Raw genomic sequence first — 25,235 nt, 5'->3', positions numbered from 1 at the left:
ATATGTTTGGAGAGTAGCTTTATTACACACATTGCTTGGTCATTACATGTATGTGGTCAGTGCTATTGGGATTTTAAATATGAGGACAATACAATGTAGTCAGGAAACTTTGTTCCCCTTTATCTCAATATTACTCTCCTAAGAAATCTCACCATCAACTTTTTAAATGCTATGAGTTGGAGCCGTAGTCAATCAATTGATAACCTTTAATTAGGCCACACCATTTTAATTTCTTGGTTAATAGAACTTTTTCAGTTGGTTAAGAGAACTTTAACAGTAAATTTTTCCAAAATGCTAGATTGGAAAATCAACAGGAAAACAGAATCTCAGAGGAAAGTCTGTACTTCGGTGCACACAGTTCCAGGGAGTGAACAGGGTCAGGTGCAAGTTTTCATGCCAGCCTTCTGTTTTCATGATTTTTTTTGTTGCTAAAATTTAAAAAAAAAATCAGTTAACCAAGAAATTAAATTGGTGTGGCCTTAGTGTGGAAAAATGCTCCATCGGCCTTAGCTTATCTTCCCAGAGGTCCGGTTTAAATGATAAATGTAGTGTCAATGTTCCACCTGGAGTGAGTTGCAGCTGTATTTTAAATACACCATCTGGAGCAGCTCAGTCGGAGTCTTCCTCAGACTCCTCCTCAGCTTCCTGCAGCCACTGGATAAACTTCGTCGCCTGCAGATGGAGAAGAGAGAGTCAAGTCTCAAGTTCACTAGGGACAAGGGTAATTCTAACCAAAGCAGATCCTCTCAACAAATTTCAATACGTCCGTGAATAGTTTCATCAGGTTGGTAAGTCACTGAATAAAATTACTCTTTTTACACAACCAAGAGATTTATTCACGTTTGGGACCGCATCCTTAAGAAATAGATAATAATCGTTGCATTGTTTTTTGATCAAGATAGTTGTGTATGTGTTACACTTCAGTACGTTTGGGACCACATAGTGATGTCATCTCCTGTGATTGTACAGAATGATGTAAATATTTTGCTTTTGGGAATGCATCTCATTATGTATAAGCAGCGACACCTGTGCTGCATTGCTATGTGAAGCAGTCAGAATTGCCTTGAAGAAGGTCACAGATGGTCACCGAAATGTTGGTGGAATAAATCTCTTGGTTGTGTAAAAAGAGTCTTTTTATTCAAATTTCAATACAGTATCTGAGTCTAAATTTGGCTCCATGTGGTCCAAAGGGGGATAGTTCTTTGCTGGGTTCAATTATAAAGCATTCAGAAGTGAGGACACCTGAGGATAGGGAAGGTGTACGTGGCTTGGTGACCCTCAGGTAATGGTTATGTTGCATATTCTATGAATGTTTTGAAAAGGTTGGATTGCATCCTAGGCTGAGGAAATATGAAATGGCCTTTGAGTTTGCCTCAGTGTTTAATCCAAAGATTTCTATACAGTCAAACAACAAAAGAAAGCCAAATTGGATGCATTTAAAATAACTTTTATGTTTCAGTATTTTTTCAGATATACATTACACGACATGTAGTCTATGTGTACAAAATGCATGAATAGATAAGAACAGTGTTCAGTACATACTGCAGTTCTGACTTGCTGCTGTGCTTTCTGTGGAACTGTGCTGGACGGGGCAGTGTGCCTGTACCACTTCAGTATGCTGTCTTCTTCTAAAATGTCCTCATTGTACAGGAAATTCAGTACTGAGACCAAAACTGCGGAGATGTTAAGGTGGGTGCCAAAGTACTCCTGTTGAAAAAAAAGGGGCAAACATACTATTAGATATGCCAAAAATAGTTCCTAACCTTCATCAAAATACTATTAGATAGATTAATTTGTTGCTTCTCAACTTCACAAATATAAAAATGCATTGTATTACAGTCATGTACTTAAATTGTAACCTGTAATTAAAACCTATACTAGTAATTAGTTGTATAATGGGAAACCACAGTTCAATTCTGGGTCAGGGCATCTCAATTGGGGCTGCACCCATCTTTCGGAAGGGACATAGAATGGGAGGGACCTCAAGCTTAAGCACGTTAACAGGGAAAAGCCAACAACCCCTCCCTGTAAAAATATACTTGCTTTCCTATGTGCCACTAGGAACTACAAGGGTCTGAACAAGCGGGCAAACGATTTAAAAGATGATGCTAGGGCAACCCCCGCACACAAAAAAATGTTTTGAAAGAATAGAACAGAAGAACTGTGGTTTTGAGAAAAAGGGCTCTTAACTTTGAAAAAACGGCAAGGAAACATGCTGCCCTATGTGCCACTAGGAACCACAAGGGTCTTAACAAACAAACAAACCTCTAGAGCCATGAGGCAGTCCTGTTGAGACTCGGAGTTACGGATGTAGTTCTTCAGGAGACCCTTCATTGGCTGCAGAAGCTGCGGACACAGACTGACGTTAACATAACCAACACCAATCAATCAATGGGTTAAAACTTAAGGTATTTAAGACTTTATACTGTGTCACTTGTACACAAGCACAGACACACACACTCATACACACATACACATATTTGCAAACTTTTTACACACGCTCACAGATGTAGATAATACAAACACACAAAAATTGAAAACGACCAAAATTGGCCTTGACCTACCCACATACCAAATATCATTACAAATTAAAATCCATCCAGAGGTTCTTGAGTTATGCTGACCCGAAAATGTGGAAACACATAACACAAACACACAGACAGACAGACCAAAAGCTAAACCTTCATTTTTCATGTCCGTAGATGAGTGTGACTTACAGGTTTAAGGGCTGCAAGGAACTCGGAAGCAGTAACCATGAAGGAGGCGCACACAACACAAACACACACAGACAAACAGGCCAAAAGCATTTTTCATGTCCGTAGATGAGTGTGACTTACAGGTTTGAGTGCTGCCAGGTACTCGGATGCAGTAGCCAAGAGCAATGCCCTGAGGTGAGCGGACTCCAGCACACACCTCACCACACACACGTTGAGCTCCTGCATGCTGATGTTGTAGGCGTACATTCGTTCGTTCTTTCGTTCGTTTGTTCATTCATTCATCCATTCTTCCATCCATTCATCCATTCATTCATCCATCCATCCATTCAATAATGTTTGACTTACAGGTTTAAGGGCTGCCAGGTACTCTGAAGCAGTAGCCATGAGCGATGCCCTGAGGTGAGCGGACTCCAGCACACACCTCACCACACACACGTTCAGCTCCTGCATGCTGATGTTGTAGGCGTACATTCGTTCGTTCTTTCGTTCGTTTGTTCATTCATTCATCCATTCTTCCATCCATTCATTCATCCATCCATCCATTCAATAATGTTTGACTTACAGGTTTAAGGGCTGCCAGGTACTCTGAAGCAGTAGCCATGAGCGATGCCCTGAGGTGAGCGGACTCCAGCACACACCTCACCACACACACGTTCAGCTCCTGCATGCTGATGTTGTAGGCGTACATTCGTTCGTTCTTTCGTTCGTTTGTTCATTCATTCATCCATTCTTCCATCCATTCATCCATTCATTCATCCATCCATCCATTCAATAATGTTTGACTTACAGGTTTAAGGGCTGCCAGGTACTCTGAAGCAGTAGCCATGAGCGATGCCCTGAGGTGAGCGGACTCCAGCACACACCTCACCACACACACGTTCAGCTCCTGCATGCTGATGTTGTAGGCGTACTTGGAGGAGTTGATCTCTAAAATTAGGTTGTCAGCGTTGATGTTTTCCTCGATCGCTCGTTGCATGCTGTCCAGCACCTGGTGCAAGAAAAAGATCCCATACATGATCTGTGAGTGACAACAGTTTTTCTTTTGAACATTATGACCATGTGGAAAAGCAGTCGTCCTCGGCTGATATGAAGCATGATGCTTTTTCTAGTAGCTTAGCAGAGACTGCCATTCTCGTATAGGGCTGTTTAGCCATAGTCGATGCTGTAGGGCTGTTGTGAATTAGGATTTTACCATGGTCAATACTGACCGACGGAGGCCATATAGCAGTAGTGAAATGTGGTTTCACTATGGCTCACGTATTTAGCCATTAGCACATCGGGTCACTCCTACTCTTCTTGATAAGTGTGTTTGGTTCTTTTCCGTGCAGAGGTTTGATGCCATAGGATGATGTGACTATTTTCAAGTCGTGTCCAGACCAAGGCGCAAACTAGGGATACTGGCTCCACAGAATTTGAACCAGATGTGGAGAGGTACTGTATGCAGACCTTTACACCACATGGACACACGTTGGGGCTGAACCCATCTTTCGAAGGGGTATAAAATGGGGGTCTTGTGTTTCGGGTGCTGACAACCCCTCTCTGTGAAAATATACTCTGCTACTGAAACAGCAAGGAAACTTGCTGCATATCCTATCCTATGTGCCATTGGGCACTACAAGGGGTCTGAACAAACGAACGAACAAGCATCTACCTCTGTATAGAAGATCCTGATGTCATCCGGAGGGGAGTTTTCCTCGTCCAAGTTGTCCTCCTCCTCAGAAGACTCCTCCGACTCCTCACTGCTGGAGTCCTCCTGCTCCAGTCTCAGGCCCCACATCGCTGCCACCAGACTGTCCTGGTCATCATCTGTACAATAGAACAGTGTATAAAGTATGTCCGAGGCATCAGTTGTATTTTCCTTGTGTTTTGTAAGATCTACTGTGTTCGCAATTCAGTTTTTAGCTGCTATGTACTACATGTTAATAAACCATTCATTCAAAACCAACACTCTCTGGTATCTTAATCTGCCTGTTTCCCCAAACTGCAAACTGAATCAGGAATACATAACTGGACACCATCATCTATACAAAACAACACAAGGTACAGGAGCCTGTGGTTAGAGACTCTGCCTCTGGTCTAAAATGTTGGGAGTTCGAATCCTGTCTGTTTTGACAGTCGCTCAACCGAAGCTACTGGAAAGGGTTGCAGTCCTTAGTGGTCCACTGTTCATTGTGTTTGTCGAAAAGAGCCAGGGGAATTTCTCTGGTACAATGAAGCTGTAAATACTGTACATAGCGTGTGTCTTCTCTGTCACAACTACTGAAGAATAGCTCTTCAGTGAGCTAAACCGAAAACATAACATGAATATGATTAAAGTACCCTACCTCCTTCCCAGATGTAGCCCTTCCCCTCCGTGCCTATCCTGTCTGGCTGGTAGGTCTGGTGCTGAACCGTCTCTGTCGGCTCCTGGAAGTCGTCCTCGGCCCCGGGGGTCTGCATGGGGTGGAGGCTGACCCTGGTGCCCGCGGGGAGGTGAACATCAGGACCCACCTCTACCTGTGGTGCACACAGTGGACATGGTTAAGTGTTGTATTAAGCAGCTGTATAGCAGGTAATACATACATTACCGTAAAACAGTTAATTTACACAGCAATGTTTACAAATAAATCGTCCCTGTAGCTTAACTGATAGCAGCCTCACAGTTGAGCTCCTAATTCCAATCATGATCAGTTCCTAATTCTGGGAAGAGCATCTCAGTTGGGGCCGCAACCGTCTTTTGGAAGGGACGTTAAATGGGGATCCCGTGTTCCAGGAGGTGCCTCAAGTACAGTAAAAGGGGAAGCAACAGGTAATAATATGCCAGCTACTGAAACAGCAAGGATACTTAATTTTGCTGCCCTATGTGCCACTAGACACTAGAAGGGAGCATACTGAGAAAGAATGTACACGATGTCATGCAATTTCAACTTCAAGTGGTATCAGTGAAAGTTTGTTATGGCTTTATAAACACATGCAAATAGGTGTTCAGTCAAAAAAAGTGCAAAGGGTTGACACAATAATTACTATCATTACAAAGTTGCATGAAAAGCTTCTTACGTTTAAGGCCAGAACACATGAAGGTTCCACCACCACTCTGTCTGCGATGGTAACTCCACTGCACACAATACACTGTGTGAGAGAACAACTGGATCCAAGAGTCACATTATCCCACAGGTAAGCTCCCTCTAGGCTGACGTTATCCCCTGGACAGATAAAAAACGGAAGGGTTATCAGAAATGGTGACTCCACTGCACACGATACACTGTGTGAGGGAACAGCCGGAGCCAACAGACACATTGTCCCACAGGTACGCTCCTTCTAGGCAAACATTGTCCCCTGGACAGGCACACCAATGTTAACAGGAAAGTCGTATTAAATGAATATCAATGAATGAGATATTACAGCTAATTCATCACAGATCAAGATTATACTATTAGGTACAAATCACATTACACTATTTTACTAATTAAAGCCTAAAGGTTGAATTAGGGCCTTTTCACATATGTCATACAATCATGATTGTAAAATCGAAAACTCTTGGTTCTGTCACAGTTTGCTTGAAATTCTACGACATCAAAATCATAGGATGTTTTATGACGAATGTGACCATGCCATTAGAGCTACAAAATATTCTTCAAATTGATCATGTGCAGTCAGCTTGAACAACCATTTCATGTATAGTTTTTATTTGGTCTTGACCGGTAAATCTGCACCACTTTTTCCTGGGCCGTAAGCTAACTTGATAATCTTTAAAAAACTTTCTGTGTCAGGTTAAAATGGTATTATTATTATTTAATAGCAACATTATAAATCTATAACATTTATATCATAACATTCCATCAAGGTTTGGAACACCCTGCCACCCAGGGCCTTACTGAAAAGCAGTGCTCAGCCACTGAGGCAGCTACCCTGGTAAATAGATAAATAAGGGTATCTTAATACAGTAAACAGAATATATAATAATTATGTTATCTAATGAAGAATGATGAGAGAAGACCACTGACCGATGACACAGTTCTGACCGATGACAGAGTTACTGATGGTGGTGTGACTGCCGATCCTGGTCCCTGGTCCGATCACAACATTCTCCTCCAGAACACTGTCACTGTGGGGGGATGCAATATTCAATTTGACTGAGGCATACATGAGGGTCTGCATAGGGGCATTCTGGTAACACTAGGCATACCTGAGGGTCAACATGGGGAGATATTGGCAAGACTAAGGCATATATGAGGGTTTGCATGGGGGATCTTAATGGTGCTGAGGCATACATGAGGGTCTGCATGGGGGGTCCTGGCAAACTGAGGCATGCATGAGGGTCTGCATGGGGGGATCCTGGCAATGCTGAGGCATGCATAAGGGTCTGCATGGGGGGATCCTGGCAATGCTGAGGCATGCATGAGGGTCTGAATGGGGGGATCCTGGCATTAACGGTAAATTTAGGAGGACCGACAAGGCTTAATGGTAAATCCAGGAGGACTGGCAACATTTAGAAATTGACCTGCTCTTGTGAAAGATTTTGAGAATAAGTTCAATGGAGTGTCCAGCAAAACTACCTTGTAGTCTGTGAACACAGACAGGATGCTCCATCAGATTTTGGGGCAATCTGTCCATGTTTAAATGGTGCTTCCATCAAAGTTGATTGACTTACTGGTCCAAGAAGACGTCCCTCCCCCTGTAGACATGGTGGCGGCGGAGTGTGTAGAACCCTTCCTGCTCCTGAGACGACAGTCTGTTATCTGGCACCAGCGGGTACGTCCATCTCTGCAGGATATCTTTACTGAAGATATACAGAAGAAAAAAACAGTTTAGCTCACTGAAGAGCTATTTTTCTACTGGTCGTGACAGAGAAGAAGAGAAGACAGACACTATGTACAGTATTTACAGGTTCATTGTACCGGGGAAATTCTACTAGCTCTTTTCGACAAGCAGAATGATCAGTGGACCATGGCTTTACATCCTGTCTGGTAGCGTGCATGTCAAGCTCTTAGACAAAGGAGTAGGTGGGCAGAAGATAGAACAAACATTTTTGCCCTTGTTTTGAGTTGAAAACACAAAAGCTGACTGCAAACTTCAATATACATTTACAATGACTACTGCAGCCCAGCCTCCTAACTGACAGAGTCATACATGGGAGGGCAGATATCACAAGGATCCATCCACAGCTTCTCGAGTTATGCTGTTCACATACAGACACACACACAGACAGACACACACACAAATGGCACCTACAACATAACCTTCTTAGCGAAGGTAAAAAATAACTACTAGTCCTGCCTCGTACCTGACAGCGTCGTACATGGGAGGGCTGGAGACTCTGGCTGCATACTCGTCAGTCACCACATGGGCCTGGACCTGGTTCCCCATGATCTAGTCAGGGACAAGGAGAGGGGGTCAGGTTAACATCTACATGAGTGATTGTTCTGCAGGAACTTATCTAAGCTTGACAGGACAATGGCAACATATTACTTTGCACTTCATAATCAGACAAAACATACATATACATTTTTGTAGCTACATGCATGTGACATGTACTACAGGTACCACACTTTAATTAAAGTCTTATCATGATATGTACCATGTACATGTAGTACATGTTAGGAACCTCTATTATATACCTCTACGTTACATGCCATTCACTAGAGTAATGTGTAAAAGATACTAGTATTAGGTCTTGGCAACCACCATACTAAATATTGTGTCATTTGCCCACCAAATTAAGGTGTCTTCAGGCAAAAATGCAGAAACTAGCTCTCTAAGTAACTCATTACCAAGCAAAAGAAGGTGCAATTGCCTAACAATGTTGCCAATTAAAAGCAGGTTTCTACTGGCTAGATCCCTAGAATTGTTTCTTTTGTTGCTTAGACGATTTATGGTAACTTTCAATGCTTCTACCATAATTTGAGCAATTATTACCTCTTCATGTACTAGAATTCCTCGAACAAAGTCGTTGCGAGTCTGGTAGTCGAAGTTGTCGGCGAACAGCTGTGGAACTTGTGGTGAGCACACGCTGACGTGACAGTCCAGCAGGTTGTATCTGATGTCCAGGTCACTCTGGTCGGAAAACAGATCCTGAAGGGCAGAACATGTTTTACATTTTCAATTTTGTACCATACAGGTAGATCTGTATCTGTATCTACATGTATATGTATACAGCCAGTAGAACAACCCTTCAACTTAATACACCAGCTTCTGTATCTGTACATGTATCTGTATGTACATGTTTATAGCTGGTAGAACTGCCTTTCAGCGTAGCACACCAACTTCGCAGGCACTCGGCGCGACAGCAGCTGGTTATATTACACTGAACGACCTGTCACGTCTAACCTTTACACGTCTAACTACTGTAGGTGTTGTTTAAAGCTACTAGTATCTAATGAGGATGCTCCTACAGTACTTGATGGTAATGAGTTCCAGTCTCTATGAGTATGATAGTTCTAAGGAAAAATTAATATTTCAACACTTCAATTCTGGGTTCAATTTGATAACTCTTGTACTTGGAGCTATGACTATTTCTAATACATTGTCCTGCAGTAGTGACTGATTTTGAAGACATACCAGTGGCAGGTCCAGTTTGCTCTGTCCTTCTACCATCTGATAATGCAGGACTCTGTTGGTGTCTCTCTCTGTCACCAACACCACATCGTCATCTGAGCTCCTGCAAGGGAAAAAAAGACCTAGCAGGTACAGGACAAGAGATAAAGTTCTGCTGCAGTACCAAGAAAAGGAGCCAGAAGGCTCAAATTCGACCTTGACCTTCCCAAGATCTACCCATATACCAAATATCATTACAATCCAACCAGAGGCTCCTAAGTTATGCCGACCAAAAATATCTGGAAACACAAACACAGGCACACAAACATACATGTACAGTAGAATCCGCTTAACTGCACCACCCATTTGTCAGCGTTTTTGGTGCAATTATCCGGCTGGTGCAATTATGTGAAATGCCCAGCTGGACCGCACCACCATGGGCGAGGGGGTGTATTGTTAGTGAGAAACACTAGCACAAAGAAAACAGACGAAATTATTCAGTTATTAAGTAACTTTATTTATTGGCCCTTTGCTGAAAATAAAGAAATGACTACGAACCTGTTTTAAAGGATTTTGCATTCTCTCATTTTTCCATGCGATCTACCGCATTACAACACACGTAATGTTACAGGGGAGGCATTCTGAAACATCGTCATGCCACTCATGGGATAACAGTTTCTGTGTTACATTACGTAGAGTGCAGTTGTTGATTTACGTAAATCATGTACCGCCATGAAACTAGGAATTGAAACTAAAACTTGGTTACTGATTACGGGTGACCCACCCGGGACCTTCCATACGATTCCTATCTACGTAACTGTCAATGGAGACCGCCTTCTTTTGTTACTCAAATCAGTTTTAAACATATTGGCGGTATTGCGCCTTTACACCGGCAGGTATCTGCTCATTTGTACCGTGTTTGCCGATTTTAGCGCACCTTTTCAGTTAACTTGTCGAGGATTTTTGAAAAAAATTTGTGCAGTTATCCGGCATTGGTGACCATGCGCGGTGCAGATATGCGGAGTCACTAACAATGCAGTGAATGGGAACCGGTTTTGGATATTGGGATTCGGTGCAATTAAATGGAAGGTGCGTTTATCCGAGGTGCAATTAAGTGGCTTCGTCTGTACATACACTGATACAGACAAACACACAGACAGACACACATACACAAAAATACTTCCATTTTTCATGGAGGTAACAAATAATCTTCTTTTTCTCTATCAATCAATTAATAATAAAAAGGAAGATCCGACGTAAAATAAGTTAAGTTTTTTAACCTTTCGACCCAAAATCATTTTTACTTCAGGTGATTCATTGCAAACTAGAATATTGATGGATCCCCTTCCGCCAGCATACCTGGTGTGATGCCTTGGTGCCGCCTCCCTGAACAACATGGTCATGACGGTCACTTTGTCCTTCAACCGCCGCTGTCTGTTAAGTACAGAAAAATCAAGGACTCAGGGGTTCATCTAAATCAGGAAAGAGGGGCGCTGCACCCTCTTGTTTCAGCCCAGCGCCCCCTTGTCAAATTCAGATTTTAGCTTAATATTCAGCATACAGCATTCCCTCAGCAGACGATTCTTCCATAAATACATAGAATTCGCTCCCTCGCCTGTGTGTGCTCCCTCTTATTCAATTTTTCTAGAAAAAACCCTGGGACTTATAAGTACTAAGCATCATCCCACATTTAAGGTTTAATGACTGCAACGTCATGTGATATACAATCTAGGCGACTGGTCACTTGAATTCTAAGGAAGACTGCAGTTGAACAGTTGAAAACTCAAGGCACTTATTCTTTACTGGTACACATCCCTAAATGTGAGTAATAATAACAAATAGAAGAATTGACATACTTATGCTGCTGTATGATTGGCTGTAAGTTGATGGTGGATACCAGATCTCCCATTACCAGCACAAAGTCTGTCCTGCAGGGGTGAAAATATCAACAGAGTCGGAGATAAATGAAATGCTTCCAATTGCAACATCATACAACAAATTATAGTGCCAACTTGTTGTGTCATACATTCTTAAAAGAAATCTAAACCCTGAAGCAAGATCTATCTACCGCTCCAATTTGGTGACCATACCATCCTCAGATCAGAAGATACAAAAAGTGGAAGTTCCAATGCAGTGCTGTAATTTGTCGCTAGGGAGCGCAAAATCTAATCATATCAAGGTCTCATCAAAACCTACCCACATCATGACATGCCAAATATCAAGACAACCCATCAAGGCCTTTTTGACTTATCGTGTTCACTAACAGACAGAGACATAAACGCTCCCGAAAAAATATCATTTCAAGACAAAGGTAAAAAGATAAGCAGACTGGTGCATACCTGATTAGGGAGCGGTCGTATATCAACCTGAGTGCATCTCCAGGTGAGAGACTGTCTTCTGACACCTGTGTGGTTACCTGGCAAGGTGCTTTATCACTCGTCCAACCTGTGTCACTGACATGAACACACAAGGTAAAATGTTATTCAACTAGACAGTTATCATACAGATCTCTTTACATTTACTAAACTAATTAAACAGAGTCCATAACTTCTCCTTCATGGACTCTGAGGTGAATTTACATACATCACCAACACCCTGATGAGTTATGGCTGAGCTACAACATGTTGCACACATGTAGTACATAGTCATGTAGTACACACATAGTGCACACGTAGTACACATGTAATATACATGTAATAAATATGCAGTACACACGTTGCACATAATGTAGTACACAGTACACATGAAATATCGTAGTACATACAGATTGTACAGGTGTAGTACACATGTACTATGTGTGTACTATGTGTGTACTACGTGACTCTATTTCATGTGTGTACTGTAGTGGTACATGTGTAGTAAGACAAAAGCATGACCTTCCATCATTATGCTAAGTGCCATCCAGTGAAGAGACGAACCACTATCTTTAGCCTAGCCTGGATGCCAGACCCCCAAACTAAAATATATATCGATAGATATTCTAGTTTGGGGGTCTGGCATCCAGGCAATCTGTAGCCTAAATGTGTGGATTGTTACTCACTTGAGATATTTGATGATCTTGTTTGCATGAGCGCAGCAGAACACAAAGATCTCCTGGATCCCTGCAGCCACCAGGAAGTGCAGCGTGTACTCCAGCAGGGGCCTGTTGGCAACGGGCATCAGGGCCTGTACAGAACAACAAACATGTCCGGAGATTTAAAAACATTTGCAATCAAGGTCAAGTCTAACAAACTACTGCTCTGTTTATTCTAATTCAAACATATTTATATGGTGACCAGCCCCTCCAGCTTTGTCCTGCCACTTGCCATACCTAACGTTTCATAATGTAAATTGTAATTGAACACCACAGGGTGTCTGCTACTTAACCATGGTGACATACAGCCCTTTGGTTGAGGTTATTGACCTTATTTTTTGAGGAAGACGAAGAAACTAAGCTAAAACCAAGGAGGTTGAAAAATAGATTTTTTTGTAACCTCCCAGGCAAAAAAACAATATGCTTCCCTGGACTGAGGGTTAAACATAATATGGTCCATTTTAAAGGTAGCTCCTTGCCCAAACCTACTCTCCAAGCAGAGGTTGGATGGAAAGACTTGTGAAATTCTTGACTTGCCCCGTTTCCCCCGTTGGACGGGCCAGCTGTTACAGTGTTAGAAAACGGGAAAAGTCAGCAGAAAGTCACAAATCTTCCCATCCAACATCTGCTTGGAGAAGACCCCCCTCCCCACTTTCACAACAAACACATGGTCATCAAAGGGGACGGAGGGAGTTTAAAATCTGTAAAACTTCAGCCCTACCCGTGGTATGTCCTTCGTGATGGGAGCGAACCTGACGTCAAAACTGTCTGCGATGATGACGGCTTGCAGCACGTCTTCTTGTTCCATGATGTCCGCTTTTTTCCTGCCGCGACCCGCCATGATGGCTGAAGAAATGGGTTGTACCAATGTAGTTATGGGGGTGGAAGGTTCCAACAAAACTCAATAGAAATAAACAATTTACCTTTTGCACAGTAGGAAAGGCATGTATAAAATTGAATGATAAAATTAAGTCGAGGATAGATAGTTTGCTGTCCGACTTTTGATCTCAGTTCCGATAGTAACGACTTGAACGAATGACGCAAGACGAATATCGCGCTGTAGCAAAATGGTCTAAAGCTACTGTGGCCCATTATATAAATTGGATCGAGTACGCAAACCATTGTTTTCTTGCTTATTTACTTACGTAATGTACCCAAACCATTTTTTCCGCTATATAAAAAAGTCTATATCAGCTACATGTGGGAAATATTCAAGAAATGTTTGAATTTTTTTGTGCGTGCGCAAATTAATTGGTGTGATGGGCCACCGTAGAAATTACTACGAATCGTGCGAGACGAATAACGCCCCCTGTTTTCTGTTACACGATTCAAGATGGCGGGTGCTCAGTTCGAGTACGACGAAAGCGGAGGAACTTTTCTTTATTTCCTAACGTCCGTATGGATACTATTTCTGTTGCCTATAACGTATTATCTGTGGCCCAAGGGACAAGTAGAAGGTAAGGTGGCTTTCTTGTTGTCTTCTTATCGATCTGATCGATCGCCTGAAGTTATACGTATGTGAAACGGTTTGCAGATGGTTTAAAAAATCATACGTGGACATAAGAAACTCGGCCATGTTACGTACCAGAAGCCCTCTAAATCCGTGTTTACTCATAATCATAATCTCAAAAGATATCCCCGATAATCTAACATGGGCTCCAGAGTTAGGTACAGGTACAGAGACAGAGGCGGCAAAGTAGTCTAAGCTAGCAAGGCAAGTTGGTCTTGTTGTTAAGGTTGTTGACCTAGAAATTTCTAGAATCTAAAGGTTCTGGGTTCGAATCCCATGCATGCTCCAGTACATCATTGTCATTAGTGCGACGTATTTGTCAGAACATTGAAAACAAAGTCAAACGGCTGTTGATGAAGTCAAGACAAATCTGTATGCTAATGAGTCAATTAGCCCCAGTTGTTGTTGTACAGGAGCTAAATGTTGTCTCATGGGGTACGTATTAGGGCTCATTAAATATTTTTCGTAAAATGTAGGTCATGGGTGAAACACTACAGCACCTAAGTGGTAAATGATTGGAATTTAATACTGAGGTACCATATGGAAGCTAATGAAGCCAGCAATTCTGACAGGATGGAAAAAGATCTACCACTAAAACAATATCCTGTGCCTTAGTCATTAATGTCATAATCATCATATTGTAAAGTCAATAAGCTAGTTTGGAGTTGCTACTACGCATGTGCAGTGTCAAAGGTGAAGGCCCCCGCGACGAAAACAAAACCCGTCTGGGCGTTGTTATGCAAATCGAGACAATGTGGAGGCGAGCACTGTTTCCGTCGCGGGGGCCTTCACCTTTGACACTGCACATGCGTAGTACCAACTCCGAACTAGCTTATAGATTGCTACTGATAGGATTAATACAATTAGTTGGTTGAAAATAGAATTCCCGTAGTACTAAATACAGATGTGTCCATCAATGATCTTACAACATTTGCATTTGTTGTAGATGGCAACATGGCAACTACATCATGTATCTACAGTTTGCACACATTGTTACCACATGACAAGTTATCCATTCCTTGTCTTCCTGTTTCTTACCCTTACAGAAGAGAAACGTCTCCAGAAGCTGGAGAAGGTGCACAGCCACAGCCTGTGGTACCAGCTCAAACTGCACAAGACACGCTCAAAGGCCAAGTCTACTGCCAAGTATGCCCCTGGTTTCAAATCTGTCATTTATACTACATAAAAGTACATACCGGTACTGTGATGTTTATTGAGATGTATGTATGTAAGAGATGTTTTGGCATGTATGTTTTGAATGTATGAGACAGAACTCTTCTTATCATTGATATCATATATGTATGTTGTCAATGTGTAAGATAATAAATGTTCCTATATTCTCGGGTATGTTTTTAATGTGTATGACAGAAGTATGTGTTACGTATGTTGTGAATACATTGTTTTTCATATAAAATGTATCATGTAAGAGAAGTGTTGATAAGTATTTTTCTGTGTGATATATATGTTATATGTTAGAACATGTTATAATGTTCTGTTTGTTGTGAGAGATCAGCACATACAATTGTGAAACACCATTTTCATATTCATGCTCTTTTTATTTTAGGCTACCAACTTCAACTTCCTATATACCGACTGTAAGGACCTAGACCAACATAAAATATATGATATCTTAACATAAATGATATGATATCTTCTGACAGGAAAGTGATATTGACGATCGGCTGGCTCATCTTCCTGATCCTGGCGTACAAGTCATCACAGGTGGAGCGTGACCACGTGGAGTATGATCCCTACGAGATCCTGCATATAGACAGAGTAAGGCTTTTGTTTGTGTAGATCTATATTGCATCCCCAGTGTCCAGCCTGATGGTGTAACACGCCAGATTTATACTGAAGAGTACATTGCAGTTGCATATCCAGACAGATTATATAATTTTTTTTGATCCACCTACAAAGGGAAGGGCTCCTAATCTTTTAGCTATGTGTGGTGGGTTCTTTAATGTGCTTGAAGTGTATGTAGCCTTCTTCAAATATGGGACCTCTATTTATTTTTCAAGCCGTTGGCAATGGATTGTTGGTTGGGTAAAATGATAAGATAAATACCATACTTTTTGGCATACATGTACATGTATATGCTACAATGTATAGATACAAATTGTGTTGCACAATATTTGCATGCCATTGAAGAACTTCCTTTCATGATGATTATTTTAACAATAAAGGCATGTATTCGTGTAGTGAGCTACTAAATGAATTAATCCTAATTTTTGTTATCTACATTGTAAACCCTTTTAGGGAGCAAGTCAGGCGGACATTCGTCGTCAGTACCGCTCGCTCAGTCTCACACACCATCCTGATAAAGGGGGCGACGAAGACACCTTCAGGAGGATCGCTAAGGCATATCAGGCGTAAGTATGAGCTATAACAAGGCATACATAGAGAATACAACACTGCAGTGTATTCCGTATCACCCCGGGTACCATGTTGTCTTCTTTTTATGTCATATCCACCAGAGAAACACACATTACGATTCAAAATGTTCCAAAAGTTGAGACAATTAGATGTCCTGAAATTCAAAATTGACAAAATATCAATTCCAACATCCAAATCCAGTGTTTGAAACTTTGACAGTGATGCATGCGAAATGCGTTAGATTAGAATCATTCTACAAAAGCCTGTATGACACAAGTAGAAGCCTGTGTAATACAGTATGATATACATGTGCGCCGGTCTAGAACACCCATATCAAACGTAATCCCGACCCAGGTATGACATACAGAGATCCATATTATAACATCTTGGTGTGGTAGGGAAGCTTTGTAGCTATAACAGAATGCAGCGAACTTTGAACATTTATTTGAAGGAGTTTAACAGCTCATTGGTTGATTAGACTGTGGGTTTACTGTGAAACTAAATCTGATAATACTGTATTTTCTCCAACCTGTAGTTTAACTGATGAAGAAACAAGAAAGAACTGGGAGGAATATGGAAACCCTGACGGACCCCAAGGTAAAGTTCGGAGTGTTCAACACTGTATTACCTTTTTATTCACCTGATTTCAACATGATACTGGAATGTGGAAAACATTCTGATATCCTTGATCTCTACACAAACATGAATGGAACTATTCCACACATGTACATTTTCACATCTAAACGGGTTGGACAATTCCATTGGCCCAATTGTCCAGGGCAAGTGAAAGTGCCGTTTGGGCAAATGCATGTCCTACGTAAAGTTATATACCCTACTGGCCATTGCAAATATCCCATAGACTGATGTAGATAGATATTGGTCCACTGCACTGACTTCGAAAATTTAAAGAATTGCAGAATCTAAAAGAGCTCTGTTGAAATCAAATACTGTAAGTTACAGTACTATTATATGACCCAGATGATTTTTAATTCTGATGTTTCTTGTTCTGTAGCGACAACATTTGGCATCGCCCTACCCTCCTGGATTGTGGACAGTAAGAACTCCATGTGGGTCCTGGCAGCCTACGGAGTGGCCTTCATGGTCATCATGCCTGTTGCTGTGGTAAGTACGGAGTTAAGTGCAGAGTGGCCTTCATGGTCATCATGCCTGTTGCTGTGGTAAGTACGGAGTTAAGTACAGAGTGGCCTTCATGGTCATCATGCCTGTTGCTGTGGTAAGTACGGAGTTAAGTACAGAGTGGCCTTCATGGTCATCATGCCTGTTGCTGTGGTAAGTACGGAGTTAAGTGCAGAGTGGCCTTCATGGTCATCATGCCTGTTGCTGTGGTAAGTACGGAGTTAAGTACGGAGTGGCCTTCATGGTCATCATGCCTGTTGCTGTGGTAAGTACGGAGTTAAGTACGGAGTGGCCTTCATGGTCATCATGCCTGTTGCTGTGGTAAGTACGGAGTTAAGTACGGAGTGGCCTTCATGGTCATCATGCCTGTCGCTGTGGTAAGTTTTGCTGTGGTCACATTTGCACCGCGATTCCCGTAGCATCCTAGATCCGAGCATTTTTGCATAGACGTGATTTGTGCGTTTTTCAGATGATTTGTACATTTTTGCATGCATTTTTCATAGAATTCTAGTCATAAAATTTGTTCGAAAGCATAGCCATCCGACAATTCTGGTCAAGAGTTCTTACATGTTCACTATATGTACCTGCTTTGTCTTCTTTTGTTTACACATTTGTTCATTCGTTCAGACCTTTTAGTGCCTAGTGGCACATACATGTAGGGCAGCAAGTTTCCTTGTTGTTTCAGTATACGGGACCCCCTTTTATTCTCCTTCCAAAAGACGGGTGCAGGCCCAACCTAGGATTGAATTGGGGTCTCTGAGTCACCAACTGATTTGAACCAGGAGCTCAACTGTGAGGCTGCTATGAGTTGAGCTAGAGGGACATCCCTAGTTCTGACATGTGGGACTTCTGTAACACTGTGCCTATTTTGTGTTCTCCAGGGTACATGGTGGTACCGTTCCATCAAATACAGCGCTGACCAAGTCCTACTGGACACTACTCAGCTCTACTATTACTTCTTCAACAAGACTCCCAACATGAATGTGAAAAGTAAGTTCTTTCCTGCTGTGGTCTTCTACAGATCTTACGGTTTTCGTTTGATTTACTTGTCAAACCTTAGTCTATCTACTACTGTATGATATGCAGAGATGGGAATGGTGGTGATGATGATGATGATATTGATGAAAAATTAAATATTCTTTTCAGAAACGCTTGAATGTATGCAGGACTCTAGCATCTGGATCTGCAGGAGCACTTTTGTGCAAAACATTTTGGAGCCGTGCATCTAATTTTTGACCAGTGCACTTGAATATTTTATTTATTTATTTCAGCTTTATTACATCAAGGTGTAAACGGACAGAGGGAAACAGGAAATCCTTTGTGATCCCAGTCCGGGTAAACATAACAGCAGAATTTCAACAGACCAAAACGTAACAATAATAATCGTAACACTAACAATAATGATAACAATAATAATGATAATGATATTTGTGTTACGTACAATGTACGTAAAGGTACTATCTGGGGATATTTACCTCCATATCTTGTCCAGCTCTAAGAGATCAAATTATGATTAGATGATGTTCAACCTTCATCAACTCTTGCCAGATAATGTTTAACCAGAATTGTCCATTCTGTATTTTGTCCTTGTTTAGGAGCTGTGATGATTCTGGCAGCGTCTTTTGAATTTGAAAAAGGTCATAACCAAGAGGTCATGGAGAGACCCAGTGACAACATTGAACTTCCCCAGGTAAAATTACACAAATGTCGCCACTGTCAATATAAGGCCATACTGATTTGATTGTATTGATGAAAGGGATGTTAACCTTAAGTCCCTAGAACGCGACATAAAGCCATGGTCCACTAGCTGTTCATTGTGCTTCTGGAACAGAACTATGGGAATTTTCTCAGGTAATGAAGCTGTGGATATTGTGTTTGTTTTTTTTAAATCCTCTGACACCATTATTGATGTATAGGGCGGTGCCCATCTCCGTTTCATAGCCCTGGGCCACACTGTGGTGCAATCACTGTAGCAGGGGGCTAGTCCACTGGCAAGATATTGTGTATAGGGTCTGTCTTTTCTGTCACGACCAGTGGAAAAGCAGCTCTTCAGTGACTTAAACTTTTTGCCAGTTGAGTCTTTTGCATAAAGGTACACCTTTCAAGTTTAGTGTGAGACACGCTGGCATGATAATGATGAAACATTATGTCATTGAGATGCAGTCTAATCATTGTTTTTTTTTAAAATCTCCTTCTCCAGCTGATGCGAGAATTGAGTCAGCTTAACGAGAAGAGTAAAGAGCGCCCCCTGTGCTATCCCTACAGCATCAAGGCTCGCTGCCTGGTCCACGCCCACTTCAGCAGGATCGACCTGCCTCCCAAGACTCTGGAGCTCGGTAAGTATGATTAAGAGCGCCCCCTGTGCTATCCCTACAGCATCACATGCACACTTTATCAGGATCGACCTGCCTCCCAAGACTCTGGAGCTGGGTAAGTATGATTAAGAGCGCCCCCTGTGCTATCCCTACAGCATCACATGCACACTTTAGCAGGATCGACCTGCCTCCCAAAACTCTGGAGCTGGGTAAGTATGATTAAGAGCGCCCCCTGTGCTATCCCTACAGCATCACATGCACACTTTATCAGGATCGACCTGCCTCCCAAGACTCTGGAGCTCGGTAAGTATAGTTAAGAGCGCCCCCTGTGCTATCCCTACAGCATTACAGCATCAAGACTCTGGAGCTGGGTAAGTATGATTAAGAGCGCTCCCTGTGCTATCCCTACAGTATTACAGCTTTAAGGCTCGCTGCCTGGTGGATGCCCACTTCAGCAGGATCAACCTGCCTCCCAAAACTCTGGAGCTGGGTAAGTATGATTAAGAGCGCCCCCTGTGCTATCCCTACAGCATCAAGGCTCGCTGCCTAGTCCATGCCCACTTCAGCAGGATCGACCTGCCTCCCAAAACTCTGGAGCTGGGTAAGTATGATTAAGAGCCCCCCTGTGCTATCCCTTCAGCATCAAGGCTCGCTGCCTAGTCCATGCCCACTTCAGCAGGATCGACCTGCCTCCCAAAACTCTGGAGCTGGGTAAGTATGATTAAGAGCGCCCCCTGTGCTATCCCTACAGCATCAAGGCTCGCTGCCTGGTCCATGCACACTTTATCAGGATCGACCTGCCTCCTAAGACTCTGGAGCTGGGTAAGTATGATTAAGAGCCCCCTGTGCTATCCCTACAGCATCACATACACACTTTATCAGGATCGACCTGCCTCCCAAGACTCTGGAGCTGGGTAAGTATGATTAAGAGCGCCCCCTGTGCTATCCCTACAGCATCACATGCACACTTTATCAGGATCGACCTGCCTCCCAAGACTCTGGAGCTGGGTAAGTAGAATTAAGAGCGCCCCCTGTGCAATCCCTAAAGCATTACAGCATCAACTCTGTGTTAAAAACTTCCAGGGTCCCATTCGTGCCCAAAAATAGCCCGGTAGCCATCGGGTGCTCCAAGGATGGGTGCACTCATTAAACAGTATTTTCAAGTATGGCAGCATTACTGTATTCTTCCAATGTTTATCAAACTCTCTGTAAGGGGGAAAGTCCACACCCTCTCCCTGCTGCCTAACTCTGTAACCAATAGCGAATTGGTTCAACCAATTCGCTATTGGCAGCCAAACGGCTACTTCAGTGTGCTGAAGGTTAATGGATGACCTTGTGTGTTTCAGACCGTCAGCTGATCCTGCGGAAGTGTCCCACGCTGGTTCAGGAGATGGTTCAGGTTGTGGCCCAGCTGGTGGCTCTGGCTCATGCTGGAAGAGGTATGGGCAGCTCTCTCATACATACAGAATACAGCACTGTCAGTGCACAATGTATTCCTTATCCCACGAGGTACCAGCCAGACCCGCGGGAGCATGGGACCGAGGGCGATACAGAATACACAGTATATTATTTATGTCTTACCCACCCGAACAAACACACACACTTCAATGCCAAATGCGTCAGAAATTTGTGTCCTGAAAGAAATGATTGATTCCAACGTCCAAATCCGGTATTCAAATTTTTTGACGGTGCTGCACCCAGCGTATATTCATTTCAATCGTTCAATGGAAACCTGTACAATACCGTAGAATATAGACTGGTCAGGAACGCCCGTATCGAATGTTGTCCCAGCCCAAGTATCCCCCTATAATGATCATGAAATCAGTTTGTGTGGTTACCAATACTCCATCCAACACAGATTTAACCTTGGAGTCTTCTTTTCCCAGTGTCAAACCTCCCTCGTCTTGAGACTATTGAGAACTGCATGAAGCTGTCCCAGATGACGGTGCAGGGTCTGTGGGACAACAAGTCCCCCCTACTGCAGCTGCCACACATCAGGGAGGACAACCTGCGGCACTTCGTGTCCAAGAGAGTAGGTCTAGTACTTCTGCTTTTTATAACATGGCTGCAATGTGTCCATATTCTACATATACGTCAGAGAAAACAGAGATATTATAGTCAGTTGGTACATGTATGTTTGCTTGTTTGTCCTGGTATGTGTTAGGCAGCCTACCAGGATGTCAGGCCAAAATGGTGTAATGGGATACTGTAATTCTTGATTTGTTAACTGTAAATTAATTTTAGCTGATTTAACGGTCACTAGTCAACAGCTAAAATTTCATCATCGCTAATATTTGATCACTAATATTTGAGACAGTAATGTTTGTTCCCACCATTAGAATTAAGTGCCGTGACCTACTCCATTTTCCCCCAAACGCTATATTTTCCTGCCGATATATTAAAGTGATTTTCAGTACTTGGAGATTTGGATATCTGGTTTGGCTCTGCTTCGATGTTGTAGACAGACAGGAAGTGATGACTCGTGACTAGACCCTCACATGTCAGAGTATTAGCTAGCTGTCTCAATACAGCTGCATGTTTTGTTAACTTTTTATCTTTGTCCTCAGAGAAACGTCCGTAGCATCCGTCAACTGGCTACCATGGATGAAAAGGATAGGAGGTGAGATGGACCGCTTTGTTCAAAGCCCTCAATTCTGTTAAAAAGAGTTTTAAATACAGGAAGTCTGTTTTGAATATCACTCAGATAGCAGATGAAAAATTGCATGTCTCTTGCCAGCGGTTGACAAAAAAAGAGTCTGCAGGTTTTTGCTAGGGTTGGTCGGGTAACCGAAAACACAAAAACATTTTTCTAGGCCTGTAAGTTGTTGATTTTTCTTTCTAAGGCCACACCAGTTTAATTTCTTGGTTAACGGATTTTTTCTTTAAAGTTTAGCCCGAGGAAATCGTTGAAACAGAAGGCTGGGGTGAAAACTTGCACCTGACCCTGTTCACTTCCTGAAACTGTGTGCACCAAAGTACAAACTTTCCTGTGAGATTCTGTTGTCATGTTGATTTTCCAGTACTATAGCATTTTTTTTTAAATTCCGTTAACCAAGAAATAAAATTGGTGTGGCCTAATGATGATGATGATGACATCTGGATGTGCACACTACATTGAAGCACATGTTTAAGTTTAACCCTGCTGGTGTGTCCCTTGTGTGTTCAGGGCTCTACTGAGGAACATGACTGATGAGGAGTATGAGGATGTGATGGAGGTCATCAAGAACTTCCCCATCGTGGAAATGGATGTGCAGTCTCTGGGTTAGTGCTACATCGTCGTGTATTTGTGATCAAACATAAATTTTGTTTCCCTCATGGTTCATCATTTGCTAAGACTGTGAGTCAAGACATGTTTTGCTGTTTTATGTACTTGTATCTTTAGTTCAGTCTGAACATGAAAACAGGATGTTAATTATTAAAAGCAAATAGCAAGTGAGTGCTGGTACTGGTATCATGTAAAGCTGGTAAGAGTTCCACAACCTCATACAATGTCATGTACCTTTGCTAAATGATGTCAACATTTATGTTCAAACCAGGATCTGATATTGTTCTTGCAAACATGACTACCGGTAGAATAAAATATATCATATCATTTGACCAACCTTTACAACATCATGTATTGTAAAACATATTCATGTAGCATAGACCTTAGAAAATAGATGTTATGGCCATGTAAGATATGTATAACACAGTGTTAGTCATACAAATAAAATGTTTTTGTTTTTTTCTCAGTCCTGGATGATGAAGACACCTACACCATCACTGCTGGAGCCATCGTCACTGTCAACTGTAAACTCAAGCGGCAGAGTATGGAAGTAAGTATCATTATATCAATATGCATTCAATTTGTCAGACTTTCAAGAAGGAAACGTTTTTTAATCAAAATTTGCCCAAGAGTATGGAAGCAAGTGTATCATTGATCTATTCCATATACATGACTTGTCAGATTGTCAAGAAGAATATTTATTTTCAACATTAGCCCAACAAGACATGTTGTGTAAAGTCTGAAGGCTTTTTGTATCATGTCATGGGAACCAACAAAAGGACAGGGTTTACAAATAGAGTTATACATGGCTGAATAAATCATCACGGGTACAAATTTTAGTGATACAGTAGAATCCGCTTAACTGCACCACCCATTTGTCAGCGTTTTTGGTGCAATTATCCGGCTGGTGCAATTATGCGAAATGCCCAGCTGGACCGCACCACCATGGGCGAGGGGGTGTATTGTTAGTGAGAAACACTAGCACAAAGAAAACAGACGAAATTATTCAGTTATTAAGTAACTTTATTTATTGGCCCTTTGCTGAAAATAAAGAAATGACTATGAACCTGTTTTAAAGGATTTTGCATTCTCTCATTTTTCCATGCGATCTACCGCATTACAACACACGTAATGTTACAGGGGAGGCATTCTGAAACATCGTCATGCCACTCATGGGATAACAGTTTCTGTGTTACATTACGTAGAGTGCAGTTGTCGATTTACGTAAATCATGTACCGCCATGAAACTAGGAATTGAAACTAAAACTTGGTTACTGATTACGGGTGACCCACCCGGGACCTCCCATACGATTCCTATCAACGTAACTGTCAATGGAGACCGCCTTCTTTTGTTACTCAAAACAGTTTTAAACATATTGGCGGTATCGGCTCATTTGTACCGCGTTTGCCAATTTTAGCGCACGTTTTCAGTTAACTCGTCGAGGATTTTTGAAAAAAAATGGTGCAGTTAACCGGCATTGGTGACCATGTGCGGTGCAGATATGCGGAGTCACTAACAATGCAGTGAATGGGAACCGGTTTTGGATATTGAGATTCGGTGCAATTAAACGGAAGGTGCGTTTATCCGAGGTGCAATTAAGTGGCTTCGTCTGTAATATGAAGGAATCACGATGGTTATGTTTTCGGTAGAGTTTGGTTTGCATGCCTTGTACGTTTGCATGTATGTGGTTTAGGCCACACCAATTTAATTCTTGGTTAACGGATTTTTATTTTTTAAAAAAAAAATTTAGAAAAAAAAATCATGAAAACAGAAGGCTGGCCCAGCCTTCTGTTTTCATGATTTTTTTTTCTAAAATTCTTTTTTTGAAAAGAAAAATCTGTTAACCAAGAAATTAAATTGGTGTGGCCTTAGCAGCATTACTCAGGAAGCTTTGGATGGATTGTCATGAAACTTGGTATGTGAATAGGTCATGTCCTGTCAAGAAAATTACCAGATTTTGGGCCCCCTGGCAGCTTTCCTTGGTACTACTGCAGCAGAACTTCCGGATTTAATATCTCTTTTTTTTTTTTGTAGTCTGTAGTTAGCCAGGGTGTTGAGGAGCCTCCAGCTGCGGAAGTGGATGAAGAACCTGAGGAGGAGGAACAGCCTGATCAGAAAGTGGTGAGTAACATGCTGTTACATGTGTACAAAGTGGTGGTACATTTAACTGTATTGTATCACAAAACGGCAGTATTGCATGAGCCTTTGTGACAACCATCTAGTTCAGGTCATTGACTTTATTTGTTTGTAATGGAAGAAGGAGAAGAGGAAGAAAAAGAAGAAATAGAGAAAGTGGTAGGACTCATGTGTTTTATGTCAGGACAAAGGTAC

The 25,235-nt window shown here is 42.0% G+C and overlaps 2 protein-coding genes across 2 annotated transcripts in view; one reads left to right on the top strand and one right to left on the bottom strand.

Moving 5' to 3' along the window:
* Position 1: 1 nt before the first annotated feature.
* LOC136433561 (translation initiation factor eIF2B subunit epsilon-like) lies at positions 2 to 13,180 on the bottom strand. Its single transcript, XM_066426300.1, has 19 exons — positions 13,025 to 13,180; positions 12,271 to 12,395; positions 11,570 to 11,683; positions 11,087 to 11,158; positions 10,590 to 10,664; positions 9,255 to 9,354; positions 8,613 to 8,768; positions 7,981 to 8,066; positions 7,348 to 7,476; positions 6,701 to 6,801; positions 5,754 to 5,899; positions 5,042 to 5,213; positions 4,369 to 4,523; positions 3,505 to 3,705; positions 3,063 to 3,197; positions 2,838 to 2,978; positions 2,266 to 2,346; positions 1,543 to 1,707; positions 2 to 672 (listed from the first exon to the last, which is right to left on the bottom strand). The coding sequence occupies exons 1-19, from the start codon at positions 13,142 to 13,144 to the stop codon at positions 610 to 612; spliced, it is 2,337 nt and encodes a 778-aa protein (XP_066282397.1). The 5' UTR covers positions 13,145 to 13,180; the 3' UTR covers positions 2 to 609.
* A 414-nt stretch (positions 13,181 to 13,594) lies between these two features.
* Positions 13,595 to 25,235, top strand: part of LOC136429955 (translocation protein SEC63 homolog) — a 17,247-nt gene continuing 5,606 nt past the window's right edge. The window contains exons 1-15 of the mRNA XM_066420142.1: positions 13,595 to 13,760; positions 14,860 to 14,959; positions 15,475 to 15,589; positions 16,070 to 16,182; positions 16,722 to 16,783; positions 17,199 to 17,308; positions 18,205 to 18,313; positions 18,919 to 19,013; positions 19,524 to 19,659; positions 20,985 to 21,077; positions 21,525 to 21,670; positions 22,206 to 22,258; positions 22,805 to 22,899; positions 23,371 to 23,453; positions 24,939 to 25,025. Coding sequence (XP_066276239.1) covers positions 13,637 to 13,760; positions 14,860 to 14,959; positions 15,475 to 15,589; positions 16,070 to 16,182; positions 16,722 to 16,783; positions 17,199 to 17,308; positions 18,205 to 18,313; positions 18,919 to 19,013; positions 19,524 to 19,659; positions 20,985 to 21,077; positions 21,525 to 21,670; positions 22,206 to 22,258; positions 22,805 to 22,899; positions 23,371 to 23,453; positions 24,939 to 25,025 — 1,521 coding nt within the window. The 5' untranslated portion in view covers positions 13,595 to 13,636. The remainder of the gene's footprint in view (positions 13,761 to 14,859; positions 14,960 to 15,474; positions 15,590 to 16,069; positions 16,183 to 16,721; positions 16,784 to 17,198; positions 17,309 to 18,204; positions 18,314 to 18,918; positions 19,014 to 19,523; positions 19,660 to 20,984; positions 21,078 to 21,524; positions 21,671 to 22,205; positions 22,259 to 22,804; positions 22,900 to 23,370; positions 23,454 to 24,938; positions 25,026 to 25,235) is intronic.

This window comes from Branchiostoma lanceolatum, chromosome 1 (assembly GCF_035083965.1).
Source record: "Branchiostoma lanceolatum isolate klBraLanc5 chromosome 1, klBraLanc5.hap2, whole genome shotgun sequence".
NCBI classification, from domain to species: Eukaryota; Metazoa; Chordata; class Leptocardii; order Amphioxiformes; family Branchiostomatidae; genus Branchiostoma; species Branchiostoma lanceolatum.
Note: the sequence above shows the minus strand (reverse complement) of the source record. Positions and strands in the feature narration are given on the sequence as shown.